General features: G+C 39.4%; 1 protein-coding gene across 1 annotated transcript in view; it reads right to left on the minus strand.

Moving 5' to 3' along the window:
• Window positions 1-5,689: 5,689 nt before the first annotated feature.
• Window positions 5,690-17,619, minus strand: part of LOC119500339 (transmembrane protein FAM155A) — a 93,579-nt gene continuing 81,649 nt past the window's right edge. Inside the window, exons 2-3 of the mRNA XM_037790034.1 lie at window positions 15,529-15,700; window positions 5,690-11,892 (exon numbers count right to left, since the gene is read on the minus strand). Of these exons, the coding sequence (XP_037645962.1) occupies window positions 11,591-11,892; window positions 15,529-15,700 (474 nt within the window). The 3' untranslated portion in view covers window positions 5,690-11,590. The remainder of the gene's footprint in view (window positions 11,893-15,528; window positions 15,701-17,619) is intronic.

The following is a 17,619-nucleotide window of genomic DNA, read 5'->3' on the forward strand; positions in this document are numbered from 1 at the left end:
TGAGCACTTTATATCGACATACAGAGCGGGTCCTCCTCGACTCTGCCATCTTTCTACAGTAGCCCAGAACAAACAAACCAAACACTGGCTCTAGATAGGGCCATTTGCGTCTTTACATTTATGTGTTCTCCTACCTGCTTGGCTCACGGGAGAAGTTTCAGTTGGTTGCAATCTGCAAAGTCACCCCTTGATGCCGCCAAATACTACACACTGCACCTTTAATGTTGCAGCTGGAGTTTACTAGCTAAAGCTATCAAATAAATGTAATGGAGTATAAAGTACAATATCTTCCTCCAAAATGTAGTGGAGTAGAAGTATAATGTAATACCAGAAATACTGAAGTAAAGTAAAGTAAGTAAATTATATTTCTGTATAGTACATGAGTAAATGTATATGTATATATTCCACCACTGCTTATGCATACATGCACTTCAGATCTGTGAACCTTTTTATTCCGAACCGGTTTGGTGCAGTTCAAATGAAACCTTTGTTTGATTTGGTTTGTTCAGGCTGGTTTCAACGCTGTCAAATTCTGATATGGAACAAACAACTGCACTGAGAAGAAGCCTGAAAAGAAGGGTTTTCAGTCCAAGCAAAGTCTCAATGGCAGAGGCTTAAAAGGCTTCAGGCTGGTCCTCTGGTGGGTACTGCACATCCTCTGTCTCAGTTCAGTCCTGTGACAGAGGGCACAACACAGACAAGCACACACAGATATGTAAACACACTTGGCACCATCCATGCAAGCATCCTCTTTGATTTCAAAAGCTCGTGGCATAACTGCATTATATGGCTAAATAGGATGCCTGCTCCATCGGGTATATGGTTCTAATGAGCAGTGTATATTCAAGAAGCCGGTGTTATTCAACATCAACATTGTCTGTTCCTCCCGACCAAGCAGTCATCATTATATAATTCATAAATACCGTGTAAAGTTCATTCTTAGGACGCAGATCCACTTGCAAAAACCCCAATGTTCTCTCCATATTTCCATGCCTTTTTTTGTACCATGAATGTGAAGGCACCCTATGTGTTTCCATGTGAATGATGTATGGTCCAGATGGAGACAGACAAGGACACAGAAAGAGTGAAAACTAACGAGTGGGAATGAGAGTATAAGAGGGAGAAAGACCGAAAACCAGAGCGAGACAGTGTTAAAAGCTCTAAATGGGTTCTTCTAATTATTTCTTCTCATATGCCCAATGTGGATGTAAATTGAGTGGGGGTGTGAATACAGCAGGCACATGTCAGAGAGTGTTCAACTGATGAGAGAGGGATGCATGCTGGAGAGAGTGCTTCTGCCTGGCAACTATGTACAATCCACTCCTTGAATGCTTTGGACTGCATGTCTGCAGTATTTTCATTCCAACTGCATCTTTCATTCTCTGTCCCAAGACCCACGGAGGAGGTGTCACGGTTGCATTGTACAATATTGAGTGATAATGGTGTTAAATCAAGCAGGAGAAGAGCCTAGAAAACATTCCCTGGTGCCTGTCATTTCACTTTATTGTGTAATACACATCACAGAAACAATAGACTGGTGAATTTAATGGCAAGTATTCTCAAGACAGCTCCTTAGATTAACCTGTTAGGCTTTTTTTTTTAATTAAAGGGGACCTATTATGCACATAACACATGCCTTTGTGCTTTTTCCCTTTCCTGTAGTGTGCTTTATAGTTTTTTATGCATGTAAAAGGTCTGCAAAGTTAAAAAGCCCAAAGTCCACACCAAAGGGAGTTACTCTCCCCCACAGAAACACTGCTCCTGAACTGCCTGAAACACCGTGCTTGAAGTCACGCCTTTTCTTCCGAAACGTGGTGATGTCACCAAGTAAAACATTTGCATAATACCTGCCTAGCGGATAGTTTGGCACGCCCTCAAACAAAGCTAGTTTGAGTGGAGCTGGAGTGGAATCCCAAGAGTTTGGTTCAGTTGACCAATCACAACAGTGGGCTAGCTGACCAATCAGAGCAGACTGGGCTTTTTGGGAGAGCGGAGCAGGAGCTCAAACAGAGCGTTTCAGACAGAGGGGGAAAAGAGCTGCTGCAGCACAGCCGTCATGAGAAAAATAAGGTGTTTTTTTAACATTAAAGCATGTAAACATGTTCTAGTAAAAACCTAAAAGACAAGTATGCACCTGAAAATTAGCATAATAGGTCCTCTTTAAGGTCATTACATTTAACTGCCGGTGGTGGTTTCCCTCTCAGGAGACCAGCAGATCGGATGTACCTCATTAGTAACCGAGGGACAATAAGAAACAATTAGAGTGTAATTGGGCTTCTCTGGCTGTGACTGACACTTGCCACGATGCCACTCACGCTGTCAAAGGCAACCTTTTACAACCCGGTGCGCAACTCTGCACATCTAATCAACTAAGCATCTGTTTAATTACGCCTCATCCATTAAGCCCTGAGCCACACTAGTGACCAAAACCGATGCCCGTGGATCACAAATAGTGCAGACCAATCAATAGCTTCACTCTTTCCCTCCACATGTCAGCAATGACGTGAATGACACTGCTGTGGCTGATGTGTTGGAATTTCCACAGAGGCATATCATATTTTTTTAAATCCCCGTAGTCCTAACGTTGCATTCCTCCCCTCCCTCTTGTTATGAAACCCACACACACACACACTCTGCTGCAAAAACAGGAAAAAAAAACAGGATGATGCGCCAGAGACTTGGCTTAAAAACTGTTACGAGGGGCCGTTATGTAAGGACTACAAAAGGTTTAACTTTGTGAAATATTAAACCAGGCTTTCCTTAACTCTTCTCACAAGCCTACACAAGAAACACACAAGTAGCAACACCTCCATGAGAGACAAAGTAAGTAATGTATGCCAAAGTCAAACTACACTTTACTCGTGTAAAATGTTATTCCTACGCACTTAAAAAGCTCCCAGCAGAACTGACAAATGGCTGTTCTGAAGGATTAGCTGACAACCAATCAGCAGCATGCAGGCTGGTGGAAAGAGGGGGAACAAAAAAACCTCTCAGTTCAGCCAAGCTCAGCTCAGCTCAGCTCAGCTCAGCTTGGTTCAGTGGTCCGGCCACTCAGCCCAGTTTCTGCCTTTTGATTTAAGGACAGTTTGGGATTTAGAGCAAAAACACACATGTACAGGCTCTCTATTAGTAAGAAATTCTCTATAACAATTTCTCAAGAGCCACGTTGTCTGTTAAAGACATTTTTCCCTTTAATAACTGAGAGCAATCTTATATTTCCCTTAATGCCTGCGTAGTAGTGACCTCTGTTGGTGGGTATATGGCAGCACAGAGTTGACCAACTGTACTCCAGATCTCCTAACATGAAATACTGATAAACCCATTTTTTAAAAGTAAAAATATTCAATGTATCTAATGGATTGCTGTTGATTTCAAAATCTGCATCAATGACCTACTCTTTATTCTCCTGTGACTAATCTGTAGTGCTGCATGCCAAAAATACATGGCCTTTCGATAACACACACACACGCTCACACTCACACAGTGTGTGGTCTGAATGACAGGCAGAATATATTGGATGCTGACTATTGGCGGGCTAGTTGAGGATTAGTCAGATGAGCTCATCTCCCCCAACAAGCTGAAATAGAAATGAGGGTTTAATCCGAAGTGGAAGGGCTACTAGCACAGAGTGGAATATATGCAATTTGTTATTGTTCCTGAGTTTTATAATCCACCGTTACAATAGCGCTGAGTTTTGAGCTTGTCTGTATGCAATAGAGCCTACCAGTGAAAAAAATAAAGCTCAGGCAGCATCTCACTGACCCACAATAATTTAATCCTGGCAGGGTGACACAGTTAATGGGCCACAAAAAAAGTATGAATGGACACGGTCATGGCCTCAAACGTTATTATGCAAACTCGGAAGAGTCAGCGATTCGCTCCATATGTCAGTGATAAACAGCTGAATAAATGCACTGACGTTACATTTTAAAAGATGAGTGTGTACGCCATTGACCTGACTGGCCTCAGCAGGTCTTGGTCAGCAGTTTCACGATGCATGATTGCAGATATGTCCACTCCTCTGGCTTAACTCACCTCAGAGTGGAGGTTTATATACACATAAATAAATAAAGAGTGTGGTATATATTTAATGAAGTAATACACACCCAGTGGATATTGTATATAATCCCTCTGCTGATGTGAAGAGTTCAGCACAATAACTGCCCATATAGCATTCATTCATGATCCCTGTGGTTATGCTGCCTGCATTTTTTTCATGGTCTATTTTTGTACTCTTGGAGTTATGCCAGCATACACTCCTTCTAATGCGCTGATACAGCCATCTCATGGTTGTAAGTAGAACTGCATGCTGGGGATGTGCTGTCTCTTATACATGGATGGATACAACAACTGTAGACTGTGGGGGATTTGTTAAGGATTTTATAGAATATCATAAAGTACAGAAACTTAAATAATATGTAGTACTTATTGCATACTAATGATCACTATCATTGGAGTTTTATTTGGCCTTATAAGTTGGATTTCATTCAGGGATCTTTCTTATGTCTGCGAAAATAATTATTTCTCACATAAGTGGAGATTCACAAATATAATTCCTTTGAGAAATGCAAAGTTGATATACAAATGATGATATACAAGTTGTGAATTAGAGAAACCGATATAGATAGAGATTTACAGATACAAATCCCTCATCATATTTGTGCATTCTGTTTTACGAGTTACCTAATTTGACATTTGTTTGTGAATATGAGACTGTTTTGACACCATAGAAAGCCTGCATTAGAAACAGGGTTCATGGAGTCTGGCATCGACTTTTATCAGACGTGTGTCCATGAAAAGATGTTATATGGAGGTGCATTCTGGGAAGTGTAGGATCCAGGGGTTTGTGAGTTTGAAAAAGACTAGACACTAAATCTATTCTTCAAATTGTATCTTTACTTTTAGGTTTATTTGTTTTGTTTTTTTAATTTTATTTTTAATTTCAGTTTTTATTTCTTTAAAATAATTATTTCCAATGTTTTTATTTTAAATTTAATTTAATTAATTTATTTTTATTTTTTTTGGTTTTAAATGCTGCATCATGTGAATCACTTTGTAAAATTTTACATTTTTTTTTCTTTTTACAAATTTTACATTTTAATATAATTTTTTAATTATTATTTATTATTGTTGTTAAGGTCAGCCTCTGCAACACCAGTTTACCAAGATAGAAAAGCAAATGATGTCAAAGTAAATACAATTTTAAATAAATGAGAGTATAAATGATGCAATGATTTAAAAGTGAAACGTGAACTGTTTCTTAAATACTGACAGATGAGGGATTTCTATAAAAGTTCAAGTTTTATTTTTTTTATTTTGTTTTTTTGCTCAGGCAGGTGACAACATACATTACCTTTGTTGAACATGACATCATTGTTGTCCAGCAGCAGAGTGCATTATGGGACGGATCATTAGCTGTTGTCAGCGCCAGCACCTCTGTAGAAAATATGTCATAAGATTGCTCTTTGTGTCATCATCGTGGGCTGTTGACAGGTTGTGGAAATTGCCGATTCAGACACTCTTTCACTCTTTTGAGGCCCTCGTCTGTTGCACACTAACTCAACCACTTCTTCAAGGTACAAACATTCCCCCTTCCATTATTAGTTTATGAAAGCATGTTACATAAAAATACACTCTCTGTTTTCGCATCTTAATTGAAACATGCCACATTATAAAAACACAACAGAGAAACAGATTATATGTCTGTATTTATTTTCATCAGAACACAATTTTAATCATTGTAGCAGTAGTTTTCATACTTTTCGAAAAGATCATGACTCGTGAGACTGTTTTATAAATCATTTCATCAAAGTTGTTTGTAAAAAAATTAAAGAAGTTACTTGAACTAAAGCATCTATAATATTACAATATACTGGTAGTATAATAGTAATCATAATAATCATAATCGCAATGATACTTCTATATGACTTTGAACCTTTTTCATGTCTATAATCGTAAATCTTTCGCTTTCACACACACAGAACCGCAACCTTTCACAATAAGGTTGCGAAGCTGAGGACGAGTCTATTGGTTAAACCTCACCACATTCTCTTTTAACATCAATGATTTCAGACGCTCAAAATAATAGAAAAAGAATTAGAAGAAGAAGAGGAAGAAGAAGAAAGTAACAGCATGACATCAACTTAAAAATACACAAGGAAACCTGGACGCAAAGACATACATTGTTCAGCATACTAGGGAACGTATTTACAACCAAAAAAAGGAAATGGGCTTCTGCATAGATCCACAGGATAGAGAACGGAACTATTGTGAAAACAGAGAGAGGCTGACAGGGAGTGAAAGAGGGCAATATTTGTGTACATACCATTTGGTGGTGGGTTCACAGGGGGTTAGGGGCAAGAGGCATACATAGTCTATATGTGCAGGGGGAAAAACACTAAATTAGTTTTTGTAGGTTGGTGTGTTGTGGAATGTGACAGACCATACCCTACGACTGCTACAGACCATTGTAGGGGGATCTAGACTGAATCTATAGGACCCTACACAATTTCTTATCAGTATAATGCAGTAAAAAGTGACAAACTAAAACACACCAAAAATAAAAAATTATCACAGCAGAGTAACTGTTGTGTGCATGCCTGCATTACCAACAAAAGTCAAATCAGAGATTTACATCAGTCTAATTCTATTATTGTCTGGAAGAAACCTCACACACAAGGTCCATCCTTGGTGCTAATGTCTGAAGCGGCATGAAGGACAACACAATATATGCGCAGCATTCGCACCCATGCAGCCACAGCGAGGATGCATTTCTGCATTGTCAAGCAGACATGTCCAACAGTTGGTTTTGTGATGGCTGTTGCTGCATCACGGCATGAGTTGCTGACATGGCAGGCAGAATGAAATCACATGTATGTCTTGAAGAGATCCCTTTAGGCCTACATTACATGTGTTTTATGGTGAGTGAGGCTTATGAGATGCAATCCGTATATATTGCTAACATGGCACATTTTCTCCGACACTGACAGACCCTGTTTTTCCTCCTGTTGCCCATTATATTTGATCGTGAAAAGCAGCGTGTCATATCAGATTTGAATTGGGTTTATTTGACTCAATACAAGGTATGCTTTGGCACCAGTTTCAGGTCATTGTCCACGTCGTTCTCCCTGACCTTCTGTGCACCGTCTCATTTCAGACATGGGTTAGGGGGATATTCTATTAGGCAAGTGCAGGAAAGAAATAGCCCTACCCTAGTCTGTTTGGGGTCTTGGGGCACTGGCACAGTCATTCCACATTGTACAGTACAATGGTTTCATACTACAGTCCATGCAGCTTTAGGGCTGCGGTGAATAATGAGACAACTAATGTAGCATGTCCCTGTGGGTCTATAAAGACAGTGGTGGTTTGCCACACCTGTCCTGCAGGCCCCGAGGTCGTAGCGACGCTAATGAGCTCTCCAGAGAACACACAGCAATTAGCGAAAGACACAAACACACGTTTCTGCACACACACACACACACACACACACACACACACACACACACACACACACCAACAGCACACTTTTACCCTCCAGAGCTCAGCCTTCCTGACTCCCGTGTATATGCCAGTCCTTGTGTGATAGGTCTTCAGCAGCAGTAGCAATATAAAAGAATAAAAATATCTCCATCTACTGGTGACCAATAGAATAGCAGCATTTTTCTATCACTGACTGCGGTCATCCGAGATGGGCATGGGTGCGCTGTGCTGAATGACAATGATGTATTTCATGCAAGCAGGGATGGTAATGTCTAGAGTGGGGCAGGGTCTAAACAGAATATGTGTCAAAATAAGCCAATATACTGGTTATATAGACATCATGATGTGAATAATGATGAATTTTAAATCCTCATATAAGCTGTATAATAAAAGTCTTGACATCAGATACCGCATTGGACATCTCGTTTAAGTAATCAACATTGAGAGTGGAAAAAAAAACAAAAAAACGCATTCAACAACATCTGTTCATCTTCGAATACCTGATCACGCAGCCTTGTTCATCGAAGAGACAAAAGAAAATCTAGAAACTAAAGAAGAAGAAGTCAGCCCTTAAGGTCACAACCATTCCTTTCTGTTCACACGCTGGTCAACATTTATAAAATAAACATAAGTGTCAGCTGACTTATCAGGTTATGCCATTACGCAAACAGTGACATGCTCCTCTCTCTGGATTTGTTTCTGTTCGTGCTCTCCAGCAGCAGCCGGTGGGACGTCTCTGTACTGCACCAGTACACCAGTTTAAAAAGAAACAGGAAATGAGCCATGTTTTTACCCTTTGCCTGCGAACAAATTGGATTGTTAAGTGTGTCTGACTGTGTGGATGATCATGTTTGTACTGTATATCTTAATAAGCCCTTTACTTAATGAGACATTAGTTTGATGTTCTGAGGAGGAAAGTACAAGACAGTGGGCATGCTACAGGAGCTGATTTGGGATCAGATGTGGAGTGCGGAGTGGGGCTGAGGACAATCAACAAACGAGGCCGTCGTAACCTTGCAGAGATCCTCGACATGCAGTTCATGACAATCGAGTACACATTCTGATTCAACAGAAACAAACTGACCATTTTGAACAAATTGTCTCTGATATGTAGCGTCATCCTATACGTACTCTATGGCCAGGGAGCAGGGTTATAGTCTAATATACCTATTAGTGGACAGAGGATTTTCCTTCACGCTACCGCAAGTAGCGTGCTACCTTTCCTAGTGAGACGGTGACATTTTATCTTCATAACAGCTGCATGGGAGTTTACCAATTATAAAAAGTCTTTAAAGGTAACATCCAGTCATCATGTTTCCTGTGAATAAAAAGGCCTGAGGTTAAAATGACACCACTGATGTCGACGTGAGTATTGGTTTGAGGGCAAACGGTAAATTGAGTTCAAGAATTGACGATAGAATAAAACTATTTATACTTGAACAGCAGGGAGAGAGAGAAGAACCAATGCTCTTAAGGCAGAGGAGACAAAGGAACCTTCAGTAGTTTATGTTGCCGACATTTATTTTGACTGGATAGTACCTTTAAAATCTAAAATAACAAAAGCTTCTTTGTCTGGAGCAACAAGGGAATAACATGTATTGATCCAGTGCTGTAATCCTGATGTCAGTTACCTTTGCTGAGCAGTGTTGCTAAAAGAAAGTGACCACAGTCTGAATGGGGTTTTGGTAAAACGCCTGAAATAATATCTTTGGTTAAGACAAGCTTAACACAGTTTCATGTTTGTTCTATGAGATAAAATTATCCTATCTTTAAAAACTGAACAGCAGGAGATATTGCAAAATGGTCATATATTACCCGACTTTGAATAGCTGACAGTTATTCCAGGTATATTTTAGTATTATTAAAAGGTAATGAACCTAAAATGACCAACATAAAGATTCCCTGACCCTCCTAATTTTGTCAGCATGTTAATTAAAAGCTTTCTACAGGTTCTTTGGCATCTAACGTGCTTCTGCCTCGTCTTTTGTTCATCTCCGTTCAAAACACCTGAGGAGTGCAAATCCTGATGCTTCAGTTTAGCGTCTTTAAACCATCATCGTTCAACACACCATATGCAGCCTTGTCAGAAAATCCAGATGGCAGTGAAAAATATTTTTTATTTTATTTTATTTTAATGAATTGTTTTTAAGTTTATGTCAAATTATTCAGATTCAGATTTTGTTCTTTTGGCTCAGCTGTATCGTAGCGATAACCTGAAGCTTAAACAATGGTTTAATACAGCTTGGCTCTTACTTTTATAGTTTTGGCTGTCAACTTCACTGCAATGAAGTCCAATGGCAATAAAATCAAGCTGTCAGATGACATGTATTAAATATAGATTATAAAAAAGTAAATTAAGTTTAGCCAGACTATCTGAATCATTGTATTACGTGTCAAAACTGAGAGTGAGTTCACCCAAAATGTTTATAACAATCCTTCATTGCACAGGAAAACCTTTTGTGCAAACTCAGCCTTCATTTCATTTACCTGCCATATAAGAAAGCAAGGTGCCGTGATATAGGGAATAGGAATCGAAGCGGAGCATCCTGACTATCATTATATATCACCGGTCTATTCATCTGTCATCTGTCAATTGTTCATCACCAGAAATGTATAGAGTATGTGCGAAAGATTAATATCCATATAAAGAGAAGCTGACAGAGAGAAAGTGGCCATATATTACACTTACACATTGAAGTTAGTTTATGATATTGATCCTTACGAATTAGGAGTACCTTGACAGCTTGCAACCCATTACGGTCACTGATGTGTTTTAGCGTTAGTGAACACCTGTCAGCAGTTCAAAATGTGTTAATCTTTGGAGGCCGATGTCCGATTTACAAACGGACATTAAGATCTACAAGCCAAATGCCAACAACACAATCATCCGGACAATGTAATAATGTTAACTGATTACTAATAAAACGTTGGCTAATACTGCATGATGACATGTACATGACTGGATGTTATATATACTACAATTCGCCTTATCTTATTCACTGTGCAGTATTTTGTGTTATCTTTTGACACTTGCAGTAAACAGCCAGCGGATGACACTCTTATCCTTTATCCTCCAAAAAATGAAGGACTTTCTGTCTGTCAAAACTATAAAAATAGATCCCAAAGTTGTACTAAAATTGAGATATCAATGTTGGTGACATTTAGAGGAATAAATGCATCCTGTTTGTTCCTGCTGTGTTTCACAGTTTAGCCAGGTGTTAGTTTTTTTACTGAATCTAATTACAGAAATGTTTTTGATCCTTTAAAACAGTGTTAATATGTGAATATTATCTCACAAAACAAAGTGTAGGAAAACCATGAAGCTGTGTTAAACACAGTGTTTTATGACGGACATCAGAACCACATTCAGTGAAGTTTTAATGGGACTGTGGCCAACAAACGAGCACAGCAGAGCTAAGTGACACCAGGGAGGTTGGGGAGGGGGGGGACATCATCGCTGCACCAGCCTGGTAGCTAGACTTTTAGGGTACGTGTCAGCAACACACACTCATCATCTCTCTCTCACACACACACACACACACGTATAAAGACATGCACGCCCACGCCCACGCATACTCGCACACAAATCTAGAAACACAAACCATCGCACACACACTTGCAGCTAATTATTTTTTTTACACATTATCTGTCTTATTTAGAGAACACATTTTCTTCCTGTATGAGAGAACCAGAAACGAACACAAAGAATGAACATTAGAAAGAGAATATGATTGTGTTATTCCATAGTCAGCCAGTGCAACAGAAACCAATAATTGGAACACAGTGTAAAAAAGCGTAGTGAGAGAAACTCAGCCGTGGGGAAGCCGACCTTCCCACTCAACAAAGGCTGTGGCATTGTCCCCTTTCTATCTAAGGGACCGGTCGAGTCCCTTAGTATGTCTGTTTGTTTACTTATTTATTTGTTTTGATTGATTTGTGTGTCTTTCGTCTCAAAGCGTCCCACGTTTTCCATTTGCCAGAAAGCGTTGCAGAATGTCCACAGGCACACAGCTCCAGCCGCTCGCACAACTGTGGCTGTATTTTTCCACACCGGTTGCCATGGTGAGGGAATCCCCCACCCCGACAACCTCACCTCCTCCTGGCAGCTCTATCACTCCTCGTTGGCAGGGCTCTCCTCCAGAGGCGTGATGGCGGGGAGGCCCAGTCCTGTTGCATTGTGGGATGCAGTGAGGCTGGCAACAGTGTGTAGGAGGACGAGGACCAGCAGGCAGAGTTTGAGCCGGCTGTTACACAGTCTGCAGGCTGCCGAGGAGCTGAGGGAGGTACGGTGCTGGCATGGCGGGTGAGTTCTTTTCAGGGTCCCCCGGGAACGGTTGTCCACTTTCAAGTCCCACCGCACGTCGCAGCACTCTGCATTCGGGTCAACACCTGATGGATAGTCCTCCAGCAGCCCTGGGTGGTGGTGGTGGTGGAGACATAAAACAGTCAGCTCACACATTGTCTTAAAGATGCTACATGTAACATTTTTCAATATTAATCCTTCATGTCACAAAAACAGTTTACCCCGCAAGCACTGCTTTGAGAACCAAAAGACATAAAAGACAATAACAACAACGAACCTCAGTGAGCCTCAGTGATATATCTATTTGCTCTTCATCAAACATCAGTAATGGGCTTATCATTAAAACTGTTTTGCACATTGGAGGCGCTGACATTTCCTCTTGCATTACTATATAAGGCATAGTTAAAGTACTACAATGTTTCTTGACTGCTCTGTAATATGACATTACTATATGTTTATGAACTTCCGCACATGCTCATCAGTTTTTTAGTGTCCCCTAAAAACATCTTTTGTGTGTTAACTCAGTTCTGTTTGACTGTTTGATTTGCAGCATTTCTTGTGATGTATTTATGGCAGATGCTGTTAGCACCCAGGTGTCAGTAGCCAACAGCACTATTTGCACCCAACCCAGGCATACATTACATACTGTATATGTACAGTATGTACTGTATTTATATTTTTTCCTAAACCTAACCATGTAGTTTTAGTGCTTAAACCTAACCAAACTGCAACTGAAAATAATAATTTAAAAAACAGAAAATAAAAAGTCAACTAAGTGAAAAAACAGGCTTTTCATGTGACTCAAACTCCAGTCTCCAAAGATTAAAGTTTGACCCATTCATTCACCACAACTACTATTTACTAATTACTACTACTATTACCAGCTGTAAATAGTCAAATAGCGGCCATGTGACTATTTTCACTCTGGTGAAAATACACACTCTGTTTATTTATTTGCAGCTGGAGCTGAAACAATTATTCAAATAGTAAACTAACTTTTACTTTCTGAAAATTAATAGAATAGTATAGTTTTGATAATCATTCATCAATTTTCAAGCACAATGCAAAAAAATGCAATGGTTACAGCTTTTCAAATATCAATGTATCAATCAATATCAATATCAATATTTGTAGTATTTTAATATAGTCAAATTAATGTCCTTGGGTTTTGGACTGCTGTTAGACAAAACAAGCTGTGTGAATATGTCACCTCGGGCTTTGGAAAATTCCCATATATTCTGACATTTTATAGATCAAACAATGAATTGATTAATAAGTATTAACAATAATGCAGCCCTTTTGCAGTATTCTAAAGTTTCTTAATGTGACAATTGTGTGTTTTGTTCATTTCATGTGTTTTCTTGCAGTGCACTGAGCACCCAGCAGCAACCAGGTTGTAATAAACGTGTGATTTCTTTATTCTATGTGCTGCACCTCTAATATCTCTTTTCTTTTCTGCTCAGCAACCTAATTGAATTACTGTGATTACAGTCTTACCTTTGCAACTTGGCCTACAGATTCACTTTAGAAGAGCTTCTGATGTATGGATTCCATATATTTGTCCAAAAATATACAGTGGTTTGTGCTTTTTTTTTAAGAAACATGAAAATGTAAAATACAAATTGAAGATGCATTCAATATAGAAACAAAAGCATTATGCATCCAAATGAACTGCACTGACACAAGGACTGAAATCCCAAACAGCTGACTGACACTCTCTCCAATGAAGTACAGGGGGTTTGTCAGAGTGCATGCTAATGTGAGGAGTGAACGTTGAAGGAGTGTGTGCCCACTCAGCACAGTTTGACTGTCAACAGCTTAACTGTGACAAGAGGAACCGTGTAATTACTGCAACTTTCCTTTTAGAGCGACCATGTTTGCAGAGTTATTGACAAAATACACACATGCACATACATGTAGAGGTGAAAGGCACAACCTGAAAGTGCTGCAATAGCTGCTGTCATCTCACTCATTTACTTATTCACCCACATACTTGATTTGTCTTGCCCTGTACATCAGCTTGTGTAGAATTGAATTGAATTGATGGTATAACCTTTCTACTGCATAAAAAGTGTCTAACAAGTTTGGTGATAGTCTAGAAAAGCCCAAAACCAATCTAAGTGATCCAATTGACTTAGTGTTTAGTCAAATCCTGATATGGTTTACTCTAATGTGCCATAGATTGCCATAATTTTGACTCAAACCCACATACTAGCACTTTAAATGTGTATTAATCTACTATGCAGCTGAAAATAGTCCCCGACAAATGTACTATTCACTCCTATTTGAGACATTTTCAAAAAACTATAGTGCCCAGCTGGTTAAGGAAATTATTTAGCCTTTTTTTGAAAAACAAAATTAAAAAAAATAATAAAAACTAATACACAGTATATATGACCTGTTTTTAAAGATTCAAATGTGGTTCAACAGGCTGGTGAAATCCGAAACTATTTAGAGATGGACACAGTGTTGGTGTTGGTCTTTTGTTGATAATAACAAAAAATATAGAATATTGCCACGCTTATCCTTCAATTTCAAAGAGCGTCAAAAGCAGCCTTGTTTAGTATTCTTCATAAATACATAAATCAGTGCAAATGACCAATTGAAAAAAATGTACACAAATAAGAAACACAAACACTACTTTTAATTTAATCTTGGGAAGGGCTCATTGCATGGGTGGAATACGGTCTCAAAAAATTACAAAATGCAAGTGTCCCTCAAAAATAATCCAAGGTACACTGTAGAGTTTGAACAAAGTTAAAATGCCTTTATTTTTCATGGCAATAATTGTTTAAAATAACCAACGCGTTGCGACCAACAAAGGTCTTCATCAGAGTCACTGTCAGCATTCAGCAGTAGCTTGCACACCTGTATTGTGTTGCACTAATCAGTAGAGTGGGAGGATGGTTCTCCATCAATGTGCAAGCCTATTGGTCGAAAAACAAGGAAATGACACATCATCAACTGATGTGGAGAACCACCCTCCCACTCTACTGATTAGTGTAACACAATATAGGTGTGCAAGCTACTGCTGAATGCTGACAGTGACCCTGATGAAAACCTGTGACCAACTTTGTTCAACCACTACAGTGTGTCATTTATTCTGCCATGCTGTGCATGAACGTAACCTGATGCTCAACATGACCACCAGAGAGCAGCATCAACATGTGATGTAAGTGTGTGTTTTTATTAATCATGTTCTGGGGACAAAAATCTGTTCACACAGTAATACTGTGCCCCCACTCACTCACTCACTCACCGTCCATGCATGTGGAGACAAAAATCTGGTCCTGACAAGGTTAACCATTTATTTGTGTGTATGTGTGGGTGTCCAGGGTTGGAAATAAGCTCTGCATTCACTAACAGTTCAGTACAGATACAGACTTATTGTTACAGTCCTCCATTGTACAGATGCCTCTTGATGCTGTGAGTAGTATGTGTTGTTATGGTGTATCACCCTGTTAGTCTGGTGATTAAACAGAACATCTTAGAACTGTAAAGTCACAAGTGTTCACTGTATCATTGAGTAAGACACTACGTCAACTCACTGTGTGTTCACCCGTTGTACAATAAGTTACTCAGGCCAAGAGGTTAAGAGGAAGCTTGTTACTTATAGATTTGAATCCCAGGATTTGGGGAAGTAATGCTCTTTCTTTATGGTAAGAAGAAGGTTTAAAGAAAACAAACACAGAAGCTATAAAAACCAACAGAAGAACGCATAAACTGTAAGATGATTTGTTTTGTACCTGTGCATATAAAACTGGGGCTGCCTCCATGAATGAGATCATCATTGTCGGGCAGGACGAAGGGGCACCGCTGCTGCACCTCCAGGCAGTACTGACCACAGGGGATTCGCTTACTGCAGTGCATCTGGGTGGTCTGGAAGTACTGAGAACACAGCCAGGGCTTATAAACCATCTAGGTGGGAGACAGAGAGGTGAGGGGCAGGGGTGAGAGAGAGAGAGAGAGAGACAGGTGGAGGGGGTGGGGGGGGTGCAGAGAGAGGATATCGATGAGTTAGGGAGGGTTGCATTTGGATGAAACACTCACACATGCACACTCTTACATGTACTGTATGTGCATCATCCATGACCTCTACAGCTATTGATTCACGCAGGACTGAACAGACATCCTGGTGATGCTGATATCCATTGTTTAATGAATGTGGCTGTTGCCGGGCAGTCGTCACTTTGTCAGTCAATATACAGTATTACCCAACCTCCTCCCCAGAACAACTGAGGATCATTGCGTAGTCTACCGCGGTTGCATTTCACAATTTTCAGAAGGATAACTGGTTCTCAGGAGCTCAAACAGAGCGTTTCAGACAGAGGGTGAGAAAAGTAAAGTGTTTTTTTGAACATTATGTTCTAGTAGAAACCAAAATTACAAGTATGAACCTGAAAATAAGCATAATAAGACCTCTATAAAGTCACAATTTGTTATCCTAATGTTAACACATTAGTACCCCCACCACTAAAAATCCTAATAAACGATAAAAAACAATCTCTCTCAAATTAATGCAGGGACTAATAGATAATAAATACATCTCAGTTACAGTACAGTTTTACAAAGCTATTTAGGATTTGTTTATATCAGCCATTTAAATGAGAATCAAACAAAAGTTGTCTCCGTGACAACTGAGCAAACTCCGGTTGAAAGATTCAGAAAAAGCTATTACTCTGTCGGCCTTCAAAAATCAAAACACCGAATTTGATAATATCACTACCAACTCTTTAAATACAATATCACCAGTAGACAACAACCTCAGTTATTAATGGTATCTGATGCTCATATATTTGTTTACATTGTAAACACAGCAGATAAACCAGCTTATATTTTGAATTATCATCAGTTCACTAACATTTAATAACACAAACAGTGGTGTTGTGTTAAAACAAACTGCATTGTAAGTTATGCATGTGAGATTAGCTCATTTGTACAGTACAAGGTCAAAACAGGGCCTATATTACGTAATGTTGTTGTGTGTATGCGGTAATGTGTTAAATTTCTCACCCATTTTCGCAACTCTACAAGTGCACAAGTGGGGACAAATGATTTACTTAGCACCTTATTTTTCTTTTCTCACGCAATAAGCTGGTCGCCTCATGCGGCATTATCACCTGCAGCAATTTGCTGGTATTTCCTGTGAAACACTCCAGGGACTGCGAGGCAAGCTAGCACCTGCTATGAGCTAATCATCGCGCCTAAAAACAATGCACCAAACCATAGATCACATCAGTCCCCCATAGATACTCAGAGCTTCTTCTGGATGACATGCATAAATACCAACAAAAAAAAAAACCTCATCAAAGAAGAAATACACACAAGCACACAAAAGGAATGATTATTCATACAAGTCGGAAATATACTAATCAGAAATGTAATAAGACGGGGGACAAAAATAGACTGCATGTAGTATAAGATGTAGATGGTTGCAATCCAGCCAAGCTGTAAGCAATGTAAAGCAGAGGAGAGGACAAGAACACATACCGATGTTACAAAAATAATAAATACAATCCTACAGGGTGAATAACAGATATTGCAGGCTATGTTTGGGGATAACAGAGCTGATGATGATAATGATATGTGGACTTCATTAAACATCATTAATGGGCTTATTATTAAAACTGCTTTGCACATCGGAGGCGCTGACATTTCCTTTTGCATTACTATATAAGGCATAGATAAAGCACTGTCACGCATTCTGCAAAAATGTTTCTAGACTGCTCTGTAAAATGGCATTAGTATGTGTGTGTGTGTCATTTTACGTCTGCATGTAAGTGGGAAAAGGTGAACGCAATATGTGATTCAAAGGAGGAAAGAGAAATGCAATGTAT

The sequence above is a fragment of the Sebastes umbrosus genome, chromosome 13 (genome assembly GCF_015220745.1).
Source record: "Sebastes umbrosus isolate fSebUmb1 chromosome 13, fSebUmb1.pri, whole genome shotgun sequence".
Classification (NCBI taxonomy): domain Eukaryota; kingdom Metazoa; phylum Chordata; class Actinopteri; order Perciformes; family Sebastidae; genus Sebastes; species Sebastes umbrosus.